Genomic DNA, 19,214 nt, shown 5'->3' with positions numbered 1-19,214 from the left:
TTTTATGCCTTGATTATTCTCCTTACAGGCTTGAAGATTTTCCAGCCAGTTGTAGATCCTTTAGGGCGTTTTCTGTGAGTGTGCACATTGCCGAAGGCTCTTTTGTGGTGTGCTCGTTGCACACAGCAGGTTAGTTCTACATTGTTCATCAATGTGTTCTTCCGAGTTGCCTTTGTGCCTGTTTACTACTTGTTGATATTTTGCAGAGCATACCAGTTCGTGACTTACTTGTGTTCTCCCCTGTACCTCCTTTGTCTTGGATTTACAGGTATGTGCTTCACTTTGGGACTGAACTGATTTTACCACTAGGGGGAGTGCACCATGTGTTCTGAAAAGATGTGAATTCCTGCAATACTTGGACTGCGGGTTAGGATTGAACACCTAGCATATGGAATCCTCCAGGGACTAACAGAAAGAAGATTATTGTAGGTAGAAACCTAATCTTCCATTTTTATGCATCACCACATAGTCCTTGGTGAGTTTGTACCACACAGCGCTCCTGCTCAGGTACTGTTTTGAGGTTCTCTTAAGAATAGTGCAGGTGTTTAGCCAACATATGACTCAAACTCACAAGAGTTCTGTGGTGCAGGTAGTAACAGAGCAGCTGTAATAGAGACAGGTATCTATATTGGGGTTAATGGGAGGCACCATTGCTTTCCAGATATTACAAAGAAGATCTAATAGCATAACCAAGGAGGGCCTCTGTTTGGCTCTGGGCCAAAAGATTGTTGAGTCTAGTTTTAGCTGAAAACATTTCCTTACAAGCTGACCTTCTCGATGGCATCCTTCTTACTGTGCTCTCACAAGAGAAACCAAGGGCATAGATGAGGGTGAAAACTACATTCTAGTGCTTTTCAAAAGTATTCATTTTATGGTGATTTTTAATGAATTTCTAAATATTTATAGTATCTCTGTTTCTGTTCCAGGTTCATAAAGAATGGATACTCTCTCTGAAGCAAATACATCTTTTGCCCTTAATCTTTATAAAGAACTGGGTGAACATAATAGTTCTAATTTATTCCTTTCCCCCGTGAGCATTTCTAATTGTATGGCAATGGTAAATCTAGGTGCCAGAGGTAACACTGCAGCCCAGATGACACAGGTATGACTGTATGCAGTAATAAATGATTAAACTACATTGTTCTGATTGTGAGATGTAAAAAAAATGACTAAAATTTCATGCATGACTAAGTAGATACCAGTCTTAAAATTCAGCCGATGAACCACCTGGCAGCCCTAAAGCCATAGGCACTAAGGATTTTGTCAAGGTTCCATGCTATTTTAAACAGTGATCCTCAGATGGGAAGGTAGCTCAATTTTATCTAAAAAAAAAATAAAAAAAGACAAAGGGGAATTTTCAAAAGAACATCTAAGTCAGAATTGGGATGTTATTTTCCAAAAGAGCCATTTTTGAACAAGGAAAATGTTGAAGTTTCCTGCTTGAATGAGCCATTTTCCAAAATAAAATGTATTTGGAATAGCCATTTTCTAAAATGAATGAATAGCCATTTTCCAAAATAAAAGGGGTCTTTTACTAAGGCGCGCTAGCCGATTTAGAGTGCGCTAAATGCTAACGCATCCATAGAATATAATGTAACCTTTTCACCTCGGGACCACAAATTTAATTAATAGCTTGCAATCAAACCCACTATACACCACATAAGCTATTGTATACAAATTAATAAATTTTCCCAATGCATATAAATATTGTTTTCATTTAAATGCTTCTTTCTTTTTATCATAAATAATCAACTTACAATAAATTATTTTCCCTTGAACCTTGTTACTCAACATTCAACCTCATTCTCTCGTCATTCACACACCATACATATTGCACAAAACATATTGCATTAAGGATAACAAACCCTAATCAAATTGATCAATAATAGTCCTGACAAGGGGTGAGCTCAGTCTCAAAGTGTCAATTCAGTGCTTGAGCAGAGGCCACAAATGGTCCATCCTCACTCGCATTCTTCAGCTTGCTCAAATCCCCTCATCCACTCTTCATTTTCAGTGTGGTATTCAAATCACAGACTATTATTAGGACTATTATTGATCAATTTGATTAGGATTTGTTATCTTTAGTGCAATATGTTTTGTGCAATATGTATGGTGTGTGAATGACGAGAGAATGAGGTTGAATGTTGAATTGAGTAATCTCCCCCACAGTTCCCTCTACTGTTCACTCTCTGTATTTCCCCCTTCCATCCACTGCCCTCTCTGTCCTTTCCATCCAGTGTTCGGCCTCTCTCTCTCTCTTCCATATGGCATCTTCTGTCTTTCTGTGTCCCTTCAATAAACTGTCTGTCCTGTGCCCCTTTCATTTCAGCTTCACTCCCTCTCCATTTTTCTGTCTCCACCCCTTCCCCTATGCTCTGGCATCTCTCTCTTCTCCTTTCCTTCTTTCTTAACCCCATGGCCTGGCATCTCTTTCCTTTCTTTCTCTTCTATCTCTCCTTCCCCCCTCCATTAGCTGGCATTTTCTCTCCTTCCTTTCCTTCTCTCTCACTCCATGTTCAGGTATCTCTTTTCCTTCCTTTCCCTCCCATGATCTTAGCATCTCTCTTCCTTCTCCCTCCTTTTCTCTCTCTCCCCAATTGGGTGCATCAGCATTTCTCTCCCCTCCCCCCCAAAATCTGTCATAGTCCTTGTGCTACACAATGAATCGCTTCAACGGTAATCTTGGACAGAAATACAAGGCCAAATGTTCTCCAAGCACAAGTCTTGTAACAGGAAAAACTCAGAGAACCTTTTCTGCACAGCACATTCCTTGGTGCAATGTAGCAAAAGGCATTCAGCGCTGGGCATCTGCCGACGGTCCGTGAGCAACTTGAGCCTTCTCGGCTCTGGGGAGCAAAGCAAGCGAGAGAGGAAGGAGAGGAGAAGGGAAGCCAGCGCGCACAGCATTAGAGCCCCATGGCCTGAGCTCAGTTCGCTTGTAAGGGAAGGGAGGGAGGGAAGCTGACCTCGCCAGGCAGTCAGGGGGCTCCCTGCCTGTTTGCTCCTCCCCTAAAGCCGGCCCTGGGGCCCCCCTGATATTTTTGGGCCCTAGGCACATGCCTACTGCATGAGTCTCTTTAATTTGAAAGGAAACTCTGCAATGAGAGGGCATAGGATGAAGTTAAGAGATGATAGGCTCCAGAGTAATCTAAGGAAATACTTTTTTACAGGGTGGTAGATGCATGGAACAATCTCCCAGAAGAGGTGGTGGAGACAGACTGTGGCTGAATTCAAAAAGGCCTGGGATAGGCATGTGGGATCTCTTGGAGAGAGAAAGAGATGATGGTTACTGCGGATGGGCAGACTAGATGGGCCATTTGGCCTTTATCTGCCATCATGTTTCTATGTTTTCTGTTTTTCTATCCTAGAACATTTCATCTTACTTCTATTCATTATGTTTCATTATTTTACATTTGCAAAGAGACTACAGGGGTGACAAGTAAATGTGCTTTCACTGGACATCCCCTGTTCATGGTTTATATCTGTAACTCTCTGTGGGTCAAATTCCTCTTTTCTGTTTCAGCATGTCTCAGCCAGTTTGTGTCTGGCCTTGCTGTTTGAGTCCCTTTGTCAGTGTCTCTTTTGTTATTTTTTTTCCTGCATGAAGCCAGATTACACCCTTCTCCTGTACTTTAGGCTGCACACAGTAGCTCATATTTTTCAGGGCCCCTTTTCAGGTATCCTTTTCAGTGTATCCTTGACCACCTGGGCCACCTTGCTCAGTTCTTAAATTAGAACCCTATTCTCTTTTGAAGATAGAAAGGCAGAGTTGTGAACTTGTTTTGTATGTGTGGGGTTTTTTTTAATGTACATATCTAGCAAAATAGCAATAGCTAGGGTAATACAGGTAAAGATGGAATAGCAGAAAATGTAAAAGACAAAACCACAGCCAACACAGATCGGGGCCACAAGTCCTCTGTTTTTTGTTTTTTTTAAAAGAGGAAATCTGGTAATCCTAACTCTGTAGGGAGATTAAAGGGTCAGGCCCTTAAGAGGGGAGAAAACCTTGGCTATGGGTAGGGGAGAGGGGTAGGGGAGGTAGGGATGAGAGATGCAGAGTCCTGTGAGGGGTTGGAGGGAGAGAAGCTATATCTTGAGGCTCTTTGTAAATCTTGGAAGGGAAAGTTGCTGCTGGACTTGAAGGAGGGATGAGGGAAGGGAAAGGAGAGGTGCTGCCTGCTGCAAACCTGGAGGGAGGGAAGGAAGAAAAAATGTTACAGGAGGGATGAAAGTGGTGAGAGAGGGAGAAATGGACGTGGAGGGGAGAGTGAGATGGTGCATGGGGATAAAGCATATTAGTTGTGAGTGGGGTTGAAGAGGAGGGAAGGAAGGAAGAATAATTGAGATGGGAAGGAGGGATGTCACGTGAGAGAAGGTGCAAGGAGAGAGAAAGCGTACAGGAGGCAGAAAGAGAGAGAGGAAGAGATGTTGGATGGAGAGGTCAGAAAGGGAAGGAGAAATGGACAGAATGAAAAGTTGGATTCATGGAGGGACAGAGAGAGAAATGGTTGGGGGAGGGAATGAGGTCTAGAGCGTGCAGGAGACAGAGAGAAAGAAATGTTGGACTGGTGGAGGGAAAGGAGGGAGAAATGTTGGGCTGGGAGAGGAGCCAGAAAGGAGGAAGGGAAGGGAGAAATGTTACACTGGGGGAGAGGAGAAATGGCTTAAGGAAGGGAGAGCTGTCAGATCCTGAGAATGGTAATGAAAGGAGGGAGAGAGAAAGGGGAGGGAAGGAGATAGGGAATGGAAAGGAAGGAAGGGTTAGAGAGATGCCAGGCTATGGGAAGGGGTGGGGGGAGGAAGAAGAGAGATGGGCCACTGGGAGGAGGGAGGGAAGGAGAGAGATGGACCACTGGGAGGAAGGAGAGAGGGAAGGAGAGAAATGTGAGGAATAGTGGCTTATGGCCAGTAGGGGGCAATGTCTATGGGACGGTAAAGACTGGGAAAGGGTGATTAGAAAAATAAAATCACCGGACAACAAGGTTGGGAAAATGATTTTAATTCCAATTTAATGATCAAAATGAGTCACTTATGAGAATTTATATCTGCTGTCTATATATTTTGCACTATATTTGTCAATTTTTCTGTAGCTCTTACTGAGGTGACATTGCATATTTTAAAGTAATCTGCCGTGACCTCTTTAAAAAAAAAACACAACCCACCCAGAATATAAATGATAATTAGCATTTTCTCTGCATACAGTGTGCTTTGTGTAATGCTATGTGTAGTTTAATTTTGGGGTTACCATTATGTATTGTTAAGATTATATTGTGTGTATATGAAAAATTAATGGAAGGAATTGCATTACAATTCGTACAGTTATTATGGGGGTGGGATCTGGGGCGGAGCTTGGGCAGAATACTCACTATTTATTAGACTTACGGGGTACTTGGCTTGAAGAAGTTGAGGAACACTGGCATAGAGCATACTATCTTTGAGGCAGTGCTGAATTGTTTGTCACAGAGTTGTACTCTCCGTTAACCAGGAACCCCCCCACACACACACACACACACTAATTCCAAGTGACAAATAAGGAACAAATGTTTTCTTTTCTTTGTAATACTATCTACAATTCTTCCATTTTTTTTTTTTTTTTTTACCATGATGAGAGGTGAGATTGGAGTGATTGGTTCTAGGTTGTGTGGTTTGTACAAAATTGAGATTCTCTTACAGATCACGAATAACAGAGGGATTGTGGTCTCCCCCCCGCCCTTTTCTTTTTGTCTTTTTTTGAACAGGTACTTCAGTTTTTCAAAGCCAAGGAAGTCCATTCTGGTTTCCAGTTGCTTCTAGCAGAGATAAACAAACCAGAAGCAAATTACCTGCTCAGAACCGCCAACAAGCTTTTTGGAGAAAAGAGCTATGAATATATTGAAGTAAGCTGACTGTATTGAAGTATTCTACAGAAATAGACTGAATATTTATTTACATTTACTCCCCACCTGACCCGTGATTACCCAAGCTGGATTATATCAGTGGTTAAATTTTACAATGTGATTTTTATATTGTATTTAAACATATGTTCAAGTCATTCTTCCAACTATCCCCCATGATGAGGGGGAGATCAAGGTTTATAAATCATTAGCTTCAGGACTCCCCACCCACCATTTGGTATTGGCGAAACAAATTCCATCTTTTAATGATCTGGGAATCTTTGTCAGCTCGGTTTTCTCGTCATTGTAGTAAGCTTTTTTTTTTTTGTCCGTTTTTGGGCATTTTATTTGGATACTTTACCCCCTCTGATTAAAAGCCAAGTACTCAACCGACTGGGGAAGCCAGTGCTACCCGGAATGCCAATAGGGGATGGGGGGATGGCGGGGGGGGGCTTTTACTGTAGGGTGGGGCTTAGACCCAGACTCTGACTGTCTCCACTTGTTCTGGTGATTTGTTGTTTTGTGCTCTGTATTTTGTATTCTGAAAATGTTGTATCAGCTGTTTTCTTGGTTTATATTTTGTCGTTCAATAGTGTTTTGAAAAAAAAAAAATAGTATCACTTACTGGTAACTTGGCTTAACAAGAGAAGATTGAACAGGCAGACAAGCAATGCTACATAGAGGGAGAATAAATTATAGAGAAAGAAGGATGAAAAACAGCATTCTTAAAGAAAATAGAAAAACAAGCAGAGGAAGCATGCAGAGACCTTTCTTCAGAACAGTTTTTCTGCTTACATTAGTGGGGGTAGATGGGTTTGTGATTGAGGCATGTTTGCGAATACAGATGTTTGGGGGGTGTTGGCATTATGAGTGGAGGGTGGGTGAAGAAGTTCATGGGTAAGTGGGGAGTGCAGTGTTCAAGTAGGATTGTGTGACATCTATATGAGTTGTGAATGGGGAATAAAGGGGCAGGTGGGTAAAGATATGAAGGAGCATGTGTGTGGGTGACAGTTGGGTAGGGTTTATGGAGAGTTGAAGTGAGTGGATATACACTTCTCCCTCCGTATTCGCGGTGATAGGGGATTAACAGAACCGCAAATACAGAAAAACCGCAAAGAACTTTTTCATATGTTATTTGCTGTTTTCTATTAAAAACCATCGTGAATATGGTGAAACCGCAAATAACATGGTGGGAGACCTGGCCTGTTCCTGAAGGAGAGGCAAAACACGGTGAAGAAAGTGCTGGGAATCGGCAATTTTATCTCTGTAAACCCTTGGAATTGGCGATTTCTCTATGCAAGCTGATGTAATTGGGGGGGGGGGGGGGGAGGAGCCAGCAAGCTAAAAACCGTGAATAATCGAAACAGCAAATATGGAGGGAGAAGTGTACAGCTGTGTCAGGTTGTAGGCATGTGGGAGTGGTTAGAGTATTGCCTGGGATGCACTTTGAAGAGACCTCTAATTGTAGGTAGATAGGTGTCCTTGCAGGTCAAGCACTGTGCAGGGCCAGTTTTTAAAGATGATGGTGCAAGAGTGCAGGAATGAGTGGTGATCATCCCTGTCTTATTTAAGGTATGAGATCGGGGGGAGGTGCCCCATTAGACACTAGAAAACTTTGTTGTTGTTGTTGTTAAGGGAGGGCGCAGGACATCTAGACTACCAGGAGAAGTTTTTTGTTTGTTTTTATTGGAGGAAAGAGGGGTTGAGTCAGGAGAGGAGAATGTTATACTACCAGGGACTGTTGCAGAAAACAATCTAGGGTAGAGTGGCCAGGTTGGAAGAACAGAGGGGTGCCGATGGGCACTCACTTATCTCAGCCAACCCTTCTATTTTGCTCCAGACCTGGCAAAAATATTCCTGCACACAGCCTGTGTTTAAATTAGAAAAACATTTTCTTTTATCTGAATGACCACTTTACCATGCATTTTAATGCAGTGTGCAGTAATGGTTTCCATGCGAGTTAACACCAATGCTGAAACTCTTTATTGCTTGGCCAGTAAAACCTATGGTAAACACATTTCAAACGCATAGCAATGCTTTCTGCGTTAGCCCCTTCAAATGGGTCTGAGCTTCTCCCCTCCCCCACGTAGGGAGTAAGGCTTTGCCTGTAAACTAGTATCCTAAGGGCCAAGCTGGAATTAAGGGCCTCTTTTACAACAGCGAACAGTCCGGGGAGAACACTACTGGCCAGAAATCCGTGCTAGCGGCTGCCCTGCGCTAACAGCCCCAAAGCCCATAGAGATTTAAAGGGCTTCGGGGCTGTTGCTGTGCGGCTTTGTAAAAGAGGCAGTAAATGTAAGTTAGAAAAAATGTGTAGCCACTGCTACATAACACTCTTTACCCAGACCATCTAACTTTCCATTAGAAAATCAGAGAAAAAATATGAGGAATGGCTGGAAATGTTCACCCACCTATCTATCCATACCCCAGAAAATAAATTATTTTTTTTTTTTTAAAGACATGGTGGAGGGAGGGAGGAGAGATGATCAGCTCACTATTAAGAGAGACTAAATTTAAAGCTTCTAACCCACTCTTAACTACTTACCTCAACTTTTCACAGCAATTTTATACACATTCATGCTCTCACTGAAGTATCTGTTCCTTATCCCAGGACAAGCATGCAGCATATTCTCTACATGTGGGTGACGTCATCTACGGAGCCCCGATGCGGACAGCTTTTCAAGCAAACTTGATTGATAAATGGGATACCCATGTGGGATCCCTACGAGGGTCAAGATAAGGAAATTGGGTCATTAGGGCATAGACAGGGGGTGGGTAAGCAGAGTGGGCAGACTTGATGGGCTGTAGCCCTTTTCTGCCGTCATCGTCTATGTTTCTATGAAGATGTCAAGTTTGCTGGTGCTGCACCACGCATGTGTGTGCCTTCCCGCTCCACTAGAGGGCGCATCCCCTCCTCGTGGTCTTCAGTTGTTAGTTTTCCGCAGAGCCAGAAAGCCCTATCGTTTTTCTCTCCGTGTTAGAGTGCCTTTCTAGCACTGCGGCTTCTTTATTTTCTCTCGGAGTCGCTGTGCGCCTTTTTGCCTTCGGGTTTTTCGTTAAAAAAAAAAAATCAAATCTTTGACTTCTGTGATTTTGGCCTTCGGCATCCGGGGGCTCCCGGGTTGCCATGGCCGCCTGGCCTCGACTCAGCCGCAGCTGTTTTTTTCCTCTATGTCCTGGCCTCTTACCGGGTTTAAAAAGTGCACCCAGTGCGGTCGGCTGTTGTCCATTACCGACCCACATTGGTGGTGTATCTTGTGCCTGGGGGCTGACCATCCGACCGACGCTTGCCCCAGGTGTGCTACTTTTCAGAAGCATGCCCAACATCGTCGGGCCCGCATGGCTGAACTTTTTGCTGGAGAGCCGGTGGCTCCGGTCTCAGCCTCGACGTCAGCCCTGGCCTCGAACACCTCGGCCTCGGCTAAGACTTCGACCTCGAAGGGATCGACCTCGACTTCGAAGACCTCGGCTCCGGGTAAGTCCCCTCTTCCTTCTTCAGGGTCAGCGCTGGCGAGGAAGCCGGCCTCAGAGGCTCCAGCCGTCCATGATGGGAGTGAGCTCCCCCCGGTCTTGTCCAAGCCCTCCAAGCATGCTTCTGCCTCCAGGGAATACTCATCATCGAGGTCGCCCTCGGTGGAATGCACTGCTGCACCTGAGAGGCCTTCGATGGTCTCGGTGCCTGTGTTCCAGGATATGCTGCAGGCCTTGATATCCTCGGAGATCTCCTCGGCTTTGGCCCGTTTGACCCCGGCCTCGACCTCGCATCCAGTAGACCAGCCTGAGCATCCTACCAAGGCTCCGCTTTTAGGTCGGGGACCTGCATCTGCAGTACAGGGTCCTCCCGTTCGGGCTTGCTTCCTCCCCGCGAGTCTTTATGAAGTGCCTCGTGGTGGTGGCGGCGGCTCTGCGGTCGATGGGCCTTCAGGTTTTCCCGTACCTCAACGATTGGTTGATCAAGGCCTCAACGAAGGAAGGGGTTATTTCAGCGACCCGTCTGACTATTACCTTCCTTCAGCATCTGGGGTTCGAGGTGAACTTCCCCCAAGTCTCAGTTGTGCCCCTCTCAGTCCCTTCAGTTTATCGGGGCCATGCTGGACACGGTTCGCTTCCGGTCATTCCTGCCTCCCCCGCGGCAGGCTATGCTCATGCGGCTGAGCCAACAGGTGTCCCTACGGACTTCGGTCTCGGCCAAGCAGATGATGGTCCTCTTGGGACACATGGCCTCCACCGTGCAAGTCACACCGTTCGCGAGACTGCATTTGAGGGTCCCTCAGTGGACTCTGGCCTCTCAGTGGCGGCAGGATCGGGATCTAGTTTCTCATCGCATTGCGGTGACTCCCTCCTTGAAACGCTCACTCCGTTGGTGGACCAGCTCTTCCAATCTTTCCAGAGGTTTGCTCTTTTTCGCTCCTCCGCATCACAAGGTCCTCACGACGGACTCCTCGGCGTATGCTTGGGGGGCGCATCTTGACGGGCTGCGTATGCAGGGCCTTTGGTCGAGTGCAGACTGCCGTTGTCACATCAACTTGTTGGAGCTTCGGGCCATTTACAATGCCTTGGTGGCCTTCCGACATCTGCTTCAGGATCGGGTGGTCCTGGTACGCACGGACAACCAGGTGGCGATGTATTACGTGAACAAGCAGGGGGTACGGATTCCCTGTCTCTTTGCAAGGAAGCTCTTCACCTTTGGAATTGGGCGTTCCGCCACAACATCTTTCTTCGAGCGTTGTATATCCAGGGCGAGCACAATTGTCTGGCGGACAAGTTAAGCCGCCTTCTGCAGCCACACAAATGGTTGCTCCATTCCCAGGCTCTGCGACAGGTGTTTCTTCGGTGTGGGGGACTCCGCAGATAGATCTCTTCGCCTCACCCCTCAATCACAAGTTGCCTCTGTTCTGCTCCAGGGTGTTCTCCCCGGACCATCTCGAGGCTGATGCATTCCTTTTGGATTGGACGGGCAGGTTGCTGTATGAGTTTCCTCCCTTCCCATTGATTCTGAGGACTCTTGTCCATCTGAGGACTGCCCACGCCACCATGATTCTGATCGCTCCTCAGTGGCCTCGGCAGCCCTGGTTTTCCCTGCTTCTTCAACTCAGTGTCAGGGATCCTCTGCTTCTGCCTGTGTTTCCTTCTCTGCTGTCTCAGAGTCGGGGTTCGCTGTTGCATCCCAATCTGCAGTCTCTACATCTGACGGCTTGGTTCCTTTCCACCTGACTCCTTCCCTTGAGTTGTCCCAGTCGGTGAGGGATGTTCTGGAAGCTTCTCGGAAAGCTTCTACTAGGCAGTATTATGCCCAGAAGTGGACTAGATTTGCCGCATGGTGTGCTTCGCATCAGGTGGAACCTTTGTCTGCTTCTTTATCTTCGGTTTTGGATTATTTGCTTCATTTGTCTCGGTCTGGCCTCAAGACCAATTCTGTTCGTGTACATCTTAGTGCGATTGCCGCCTTCCATCGGCAGCTTGATAGGAAGTTGCTTTCTGTCCACCCCTTGGTTTCTCGTTTCATGCAGGGTCACTTGAATGTCCATCCTCCTCTCAAGCCTCCCCCTGTGGTTTGGGATCTCAATGTGGTTCTCGCTCAATTGATGAAACCCCCCTTTGAGCCCATGGATAAAGCTCATCTGAAGTTCCTTACTTGGAAGGTGATCTTCCTGCTTGCCCTCACGTCTGCTCGCAGGGTTAGTGAGCTGCAGGCTATGGTTGCGGACCCACCTTTTACTGTTTTTCATCATGACAAGGTGGTCCTGCGCACTCATCCCAAGTTCTTGCCTAAGGTGGTGTCAGATTTTCACTTTAATCAGTCGATTGTTCTTCCGATGTTTTTTCCTAAACCCCATTCTCATCCTAGTGATGTGGCGCTTCATACTCTTTACTGAAAGAGGGCGTTGGCGTTCTATCTCCAATGCACCCAGTCTCATCGAAAGGTTCCTCAATTGTTCTTGTCTTTTGATCCTAATCGGTTGGGATGTCCTGTTTCCAAGCGTACCTTGTCCAACTGGTTGACTGCTTGTATTTCCTTCTACGTTCAGGCTGGTCTCTCGCTGCATGGTCGGGTCATGAGACATAAAGTCCGAGCGATGGCGGCTTCTGTTGCTTTCCTCAGGTCCACGCCAATTGAGGAGATCTGCAAGGCTGCCACTTGGTCTTTGGTTCATACCTTCACCTCTCACTACTGTCTGGAGCGACGGCCGGTTTGGCCAGTCGGTTTTGCGTAATCTGTTTTCCTAAATTGCCAACTTCCCTCCATCCCTTTTTGGTTAGCTTGGAGGTCACCCAAATGTAGAGAATATGCTGCCTGCTTGTCCTGGGATAAAGCACAGTTACATACCATAACAGGTATTATCCAGGGACAGCAGGCAGATATTCTCGCAACCCTCCCACCTCCCCGGGGTTGGCTTCTTTGCTAGCTATCTGAACTGAAGACCACGAGGAGGGGATGCGCCCTCTAGTGCAGCGGGAAGGCACACACATGCAGCACCAGCAAACTTGAAATCTTCAATCAAGTTTGCTTGAAAAGCTGTCCGTGTTGGGGCTCCGTGGATGACGTCACCCACATGTAGAGAATATCTGCCTGCTGTCCCTGGATAACACCTGTTACGGTAAGTAACTGTGCTTTTACGCTGTGATATTTTCTAGTTAATGTGTTTAGCATCTCTTTCCAGGAATTCCTGGAAGCCACTAAGAAGTTCTACCTTGCAGACCTGGAGAAAGTTGACTTTGCAAGAAAGTCTGATGAATCTAGAAAGCTCATAAATGCTTGGGTGGAAGAAAAAACAGAACGTGAGTAATTGGCCAAATGTCTAGTTTGAGGGTTCAAAATAGGTCTGGTTTTCAGCATATTCAAAATGCACATGTGAGGACCTAACTTGATGGAGGTTCCAGTCACCTGAGTATTAACCTTACCTAGTTCTGAAGTTTGTTTGTTTTTTCCATGGATGGAGTAAAGCTAGAAACAGGTGGTGGTGGTGCTTGCTGGAGGATTCAGGCAAAGCATGCAGGCAGGTAATGGCAAAACCTGATTTGGATTTATTTATCAAAGAAAAAAAACTGTTCAGTAGATTACTCAATTTCAATACAGAATTCCCAAAAGTAGTCAAATACAAACCCTACTGAAATTCAAAAACCTAATCATAAATACTAAACATGAAAAACAGTAAAAAATATATATAATACAAAAATATATTATGTATGATAAATGTGCTCAGTCAAAACCACCTATCTTGCACCGGCAGCAGTGCATCATAAAGGTGTTAGTTTAAACATCATAGCACCCCCCTGTCTACCGATCATAAAAATTGGCATATGTCAACCTCAGAAATCAACTCTTAACAGATGGACAAATAAAAAATTAGCCCAAGTTTCACAAGCACTCCATGATAGTAGCTTCCTCAACTCTGATCGTGTTTCCCAAATAACGCTTCATCAGGAGGAAGGCTTGATATCTTCAGGGCTCCAACTGGATTGGAAAAGAAAATGCGGGCACTACCGTCTTCATGCTTGCCCGCCTAGGCTCGACTAGGTTTAAACTAATACCTTTATGATGCACTGCTGCCAGTACAAGATAGGTGGTTTTGATTGAGCACATTTATTATACATAATATATTCTTGTATTGTATTTTTTTTTTTTTTTTTTACTGTTTTTCATGTTTAGTATTTATGATTAGGTTTTTGAATTTCAGTAGGGTTTGTATTGGATTCATTATACCATGCCAATGTGCTTCCAGGAAGTTACTAGATTCATTCTGCAGCAGGGGTAATTTATGCTGCTCTTAGAACTTTGGGATGCCTCTAAAAAGAAAGGTGGTACTGAAGGTGTAGAATAGCTTGGCTTCAGAGTCCAGTAGAAACTCCTAATTCTGTGAGACTCTAGCCATCTGGAGAATTTTCTCAGTGAAAAAGAGTTGGGCTGCCCCAGAAAAGGAACAAAGAGGGTTTGATTTTCCTGCAAACAAAGGCTCATCTGACACCAGAGCTGAGGTACATCTTGCTTGAAAACCAGAGCTAATACAGAGGCTTCAAAGGAAAATATTCCCTACCGCTAAAAGGTAACCTGCACAGATTTCATGGAGTGACTGGGTGAAGAGAGTGAACTGAACCTGGGATTAGTTTGCCCTAGAAGGGATTCTGGGCCAGATTCTCAAAATTTTAACACGGTCACTAAACTGGTTGCAGATGGTTTAGCCTACATGCATTTTAACGGTGGATTATCAAAACGGCTTTATCGCGGTCTTTAGCGAGCTTTCTAGCAATTTCCAACACTGCCATGCAAATGGGCTCTTGAATATTGAAATGAGCACTCCGGTGAATTCTTAAAACCAACAGTACAAGTTTTATTGTATAGGTATAACATCTCAACAAAAATCCTAGTTTCGGCATATAAGAATGCCTTCCTCAGGGAACACTAAAATCAAAAACATGAATACAAATACAGATACAAATATAACAATCATATACAAATTAGAATTAAATTAGATAAATTTAAAAATGTTTATTTTAAAAATAAAATATGAAAACTTTAAAAGAAACACTTATCAACGTGCACAAGAGAAGTGACATATGGTTATTAAATTAAATACATATATAATTGGTGAATGTACATATATATTTTCAGACATACCTGGAGCTTGAAGTAAATAAGTAATTGAACATAAAAAGCATCCACAACAACAAGACATGAATATTGTTCAGGTTAAAACTACAAATTTTTTAAAAGAATATATGCCCATAATGTTAATAATTCAAATATCTGAACATAAAAATTAAACACATAGGACTCCTTTTATGAAGCCTCTTTAGCGCACGCACCTTTTTAATGCGCGCTAGCTGAAAAACTACCGCCTGCTCAAAAGGAGGCGGTAGTGGCTAGCGCGGCCGGCAAATTAGCACCCGCTATTACGCACATTAAACTGCTAATGCGGCTTCGTAAAAGGAGCCCATAGATCAATTATAATATAAGGTCTCTAAATAAAAAATTATTATGAATATAACAAGACAATTAAATAAATTAACCCATGGATAATGTGAAGTACTATATGAGGAACAATAGGATTCATGGATTAAAAAACAGAGGAAAACACTTGGATAAAAATAGATGTAATAGAGAGTAATTTGAAATGATTGAATTTAAAAAAAGAACAAACAGCAATATGCACTTGCGTACTGATTGAACCCATGGTCACAAGTTGTTTACTGCAATCTCCAGCGCAGGTCTTTCTCTCAGGTCCCATTTGAAGGGCCTTTGCGCATGCACTGATGGTGGAACGCTGGCATCACACATGCGCATGGCATCATCACGCTGACACCAGCACACTTCTGGGTGTCTCGAGCCGGGGACACTAGGTTTAGTGTGTCCTGGCTCAAAAAAAGTTTGCAGGACACTGGCCAATATAAATGTCTGCTAAATGTTTAACCCGAGTTATTTCCTTGCATGCAGCCTTGTATGTCACCATTAGATAGTGCTTTAATATGCCTACAAATTTGCCCATTAGATAGTGCGGACCATTTACTATTCTTTTGTCCCTGCATTAATTCCTTTTGGAAATTTCTGTTTATAAATCTTTATTCATTTTTTTTTATGTTACAACAAGTGTTACAAATAAACTCAATGGAAACTTAAATACACACTTGACTAACTCATATATTAATATCAAGTTTAACATTAATATAATAATCCCCTGTCCCTCCCTCCTTCCCAACCAATAATACATAAATCAATTTTATTGTACATTCTTTAAATATTAATTTAGTATGTAATAATCAAAATTGAAAAGCCCACCCCGTTCCCCTCTTTACAATTATCTTATCATGGGAAAAGTTGATTTTTATTAGAGAAATCATGTTAACGGTCTTCAGATATTTCCTAGTTTTATTTATAGGAAAAAATTATCTTTCTTTACAAAAATCAGTTAATGGTCCCCATATTTTTTGAAATTTATTCATGTATCCTTTGTGTGTTGCAATAGCGAGTTCCATTTTGTATATGTGGCATACCGAATTCCACCAGAACATATAATTCAATCTATCATGTTGTTTCCAATTGGATGTAATTTGTTGTATTGCAATTCCAGTTAAAATAAATAAAAGTTTATTATTACTAGATGAAATTTGGCTTTTTGCTCTCATGGTTGTTCCAAATAATATAGTATCATATGTCAAGGCTACCGGATTTTCTAACATTCTGTTAATTTGGGGCCAAATTGATTTCCAGAATGATAGGATAAATGGACAAAAGAATAAAAGATGATCTAATGTCCCAATTTCAATATGACAGTGCCAGCATCTATTAGATCTTGAACTATCTATTTTTTGTAAACGAGTAGGGGTCCAAAAAGCTCTATGAAGAAGAAAAAACCAAGTTTGTCTCATAGATGCTGACACCGTACATTTTAGCCTCCAAGACCAAAGTCGTGGCCATTGAGATGTACTAATTTGGTGTTTTATCTCAATGCTCCAAATTTCTCTAAGACCGTTTTTTGGTTTTTTATTTATATATCCGGATATTAATTTATACCACTGTGCGGCTTTGTGACCAATTGAGTCCATCTGGAAACATAAGAATTCCAAACTGTGATATTTAGCGAGATCTTTCCATTCAGGGAACCCTTTCTGAATAGATTGCTTCAATTGCAACCATTTAAAATATTGTGTTTTATTGAGACCAAATTTTTGTTGCAATTGTGAAAACTCCAGCAATTTATCATTTTTAATTACATCATCCAAAGTGCGAATGCCTGCTATCATCCAATGTTTCCAGATGACTTTAAAACCGCCAATTTTGATCTTGGGGTTTAGCCATATAGTTTGGTTGGTTGATTTACTAATTGGAATTTGAGTAAGATTACTTATGTATTTTAAAGTTTTCCAGGTATCCATAAATATTTTATGATCTTTGTATAACCTTGGCATTTTGATACTAATTACATGATTAAGACGTAATGGAAACATAAGCCTCCATTCTAGCCAAAACCAGTCTGGAATATTATCTGTGGGTTCTGGGAGGATCCAATACATACCATGACGTAAGATATAGGCTTGATGATACCTATAAAAATTGGGAAAATTTACCCCTCCCTCCTTAATTGGTTTTTGTAATGACGCTAGAGCAATTCTTGGTTTTTTATTGAGCCATATAAATTTTGTCAAAGTCCTATTTATTTTTGTATAAAATGAATCTTGAAAGAAAACTGGTATCATCCCCATTTGGTAACATACTACCGGTAAAATCATCATTTTTACAGTTTGTACTCTTCCCCACCAAGATAAATGCAAAGGATTCCATTGCTCACACATTTCTATTACTTTTTGTAATAAGCATTTTTCATTAATTTTCATTGTTTCATCTACTGTTTTTGTTATCAAAATTCCAAGGTATTTAATATATTCTTCCTTCCAAACAAAAGGGAATGTATCAAATAAACCTTTTGTACAATGTATATTTAGTGGAAGAATCTCTGATTTATTCCAATTAATTTTATATCCTGAAAAATTTCCAAATTTCTCAATCAATTCAAGTAGATGTGGAATGGTGGATTCTGGATTCTTCAGATATAGTAATAAATCATCTGCGTAAGCAGATATCTTATATTCTTTATCTGAATGAGGTATACCCTGTATCTCCTTAGCTTGTTGGATGGCTAATATTAAGGGTTCTAAAACAATATCAAACAGCAAAGGGGATAAGGGACATCCTTGTCTAACTCCTCTCTGTAGATTAAATTTTTCTGAAAACGTATTATTAATATATAGTCTAGCAGAAGGGGAGCTATACATTGTTTGTATCATTTGTATAAATCCAGGACCTATACCAAACCATTCCATTGCTTGATACATGAAAGGCCATTCTACTCTATCAAAGGCCTTTTCTGCATCTAATGAAATTGCAAAAGTAGGTTCATTCATTTTCTTTGTTAAATATAACATATGGAATGTTAATCTGGTATTGTGAGATGAATGTCTTTGAGCAACGAATCCTGTTTGATGCATACCTATTATATGGGGGAGAGCTTTAGCTAATCTTAGCGCAAGTATTTTTGCTAATAATTTTCCATCTACATTTATTAAAGATATTGGTCTATAGTTTGAGACCAAAGTGGGATCTTTATTGGACTTTGGCAAAACAATAGTCAAAGATTCTGCTATAGTGCCTTTGATACAACCTTTATTGAGTTGATATTGATAAAGATTTAATAAATATGGTAATAAAAAATTTTGAAATGTTTTATAAAATTCCACTGTATATCCATCACCACCTGGAGCGGATCCAACTCTAAGGGACATCAAAGCTGTTCCTAATTCTTTTAGTGATATTGGTTCTTCCAAACTTCGTTTTATATGTTCAGGAATTTTTGGACCCTCTAACATTTTTAAAAATTCAAAACCATCTTTTTCTTTATTTAGATAATTTTCGGAAGAATAAAGAGATTTATAAAATTTTAAGAATTGTTTTAAAATAGGTTCAATTTGTGTATATGTATTTCCATTTTCATCTTTTATTGCTATTAATTTTGTTTTTCTTTTTTTCGCTTTAAGATAATTTGCCAATATTCTTCCTGATTTGTTTGAATTACCATAGTACAATGTTTGTTGAGAAAATAAATCTTTCCTTATCATCTTAGATGAGATCTCATTATATTTACCTTTTAATTTTAATAATTCTTGTTGAATAGAATATTCCCATTTTTCTATAAGTTTTGATTCTAAATTTTTAATCTCTTTTTCTAAGATTAAAAATTGTTTTTTAATTTGTTTTTTTAGAAAAGCCGAATAAGAAATTATTTGTCCTCTAATTGATGCCTTAAAAGCATCCCATAAAGTTTCTCTGTTAATATCATCATTATCGTTTATTTGAAAAAATTCTTTCATTTTTGTTAGAAGATTTTCACAAAAGTTTTGGTCAACCAACAGTGTATTATCCATTTTCCAAATTGGTCTGTTATTATTTTGATCTGTAGTTTTAATTTTGATCCACACTCCACCATGGTCAGATAAAATAATTGGATCAATGGCTGCTTGTGTCACTTGATGTGCAAGATGATTTGAAGTAAAGATATAATCTATTCTTGAAAAGGAATTATGAACATGAGAACAGAAAGAAAATTCCCGACCATCAAAATGAAGTATTCTCCATATATCTATTAAATCACAAGATTGAATCAAATTATCTAGTCCCATAGATTTCATAACTCTACTTGGGTTTTTATCTAATAAAGGATCCATTACAGCATTGAAGTCCCCTGCTACTATAAGATTTGAAGTAGCCAGTGGTATGATCAGTTGTTGAAGAGTTTTAAAGAATTCATTTTGGTTCGAATTAGGGGCGTATATATTGATTAACGTCATGGT

General features: G+C 41.6%; 1 protein-coding gene across 1 annotated transcript in view; it reads left to right on the top strand.

Moving 5' to 3' along the window:
• Positions 1-19,214, top strand: part of LOC117355838 (serpin B6-like) — a 76,755-nt gene that overhangs the window by 13,302 nt on the left and 44,239 nt on the right. Inside the window, exons 2-4 of the mRNA XM_033934906.1 lie at positions 927-1,102; positions 5,739-5,876; positions 12,536-12,653. Of these exons, the coding sequence (XP_033790797.1) occupies positions 938-1,102; positions 5,739-5,876; positions 12,536-12,653 (421 nt within the window). The 5' untranslated portion in view covers positions 927-937. The remainder of the gene's footprint in view (positions 1-926; positions 1,103-5,738; positions 5,877-12,535; positions 12,654-19,214) is intronic.

The sequence above is a fragment of the Geotrypetes seraphini genome, chromosome 2 (assembly GCF_902459505.1).
Source record: "Geotrypetes seraphini chromosome 2, aGeoSer1.1, whole genome shotgun sequence".
NCBI lineage: Eukaryota > Metazoa > Chordata > Amphibia > Gymnophiona > Dermophiidae > Geotrypetes > Geotrypetes seraphini.
The sequence above is the reverse complement of the archived record's forward strand: the minus strand, read 5'-3'. Positions and strand labels throughout refer to the sequence as shown.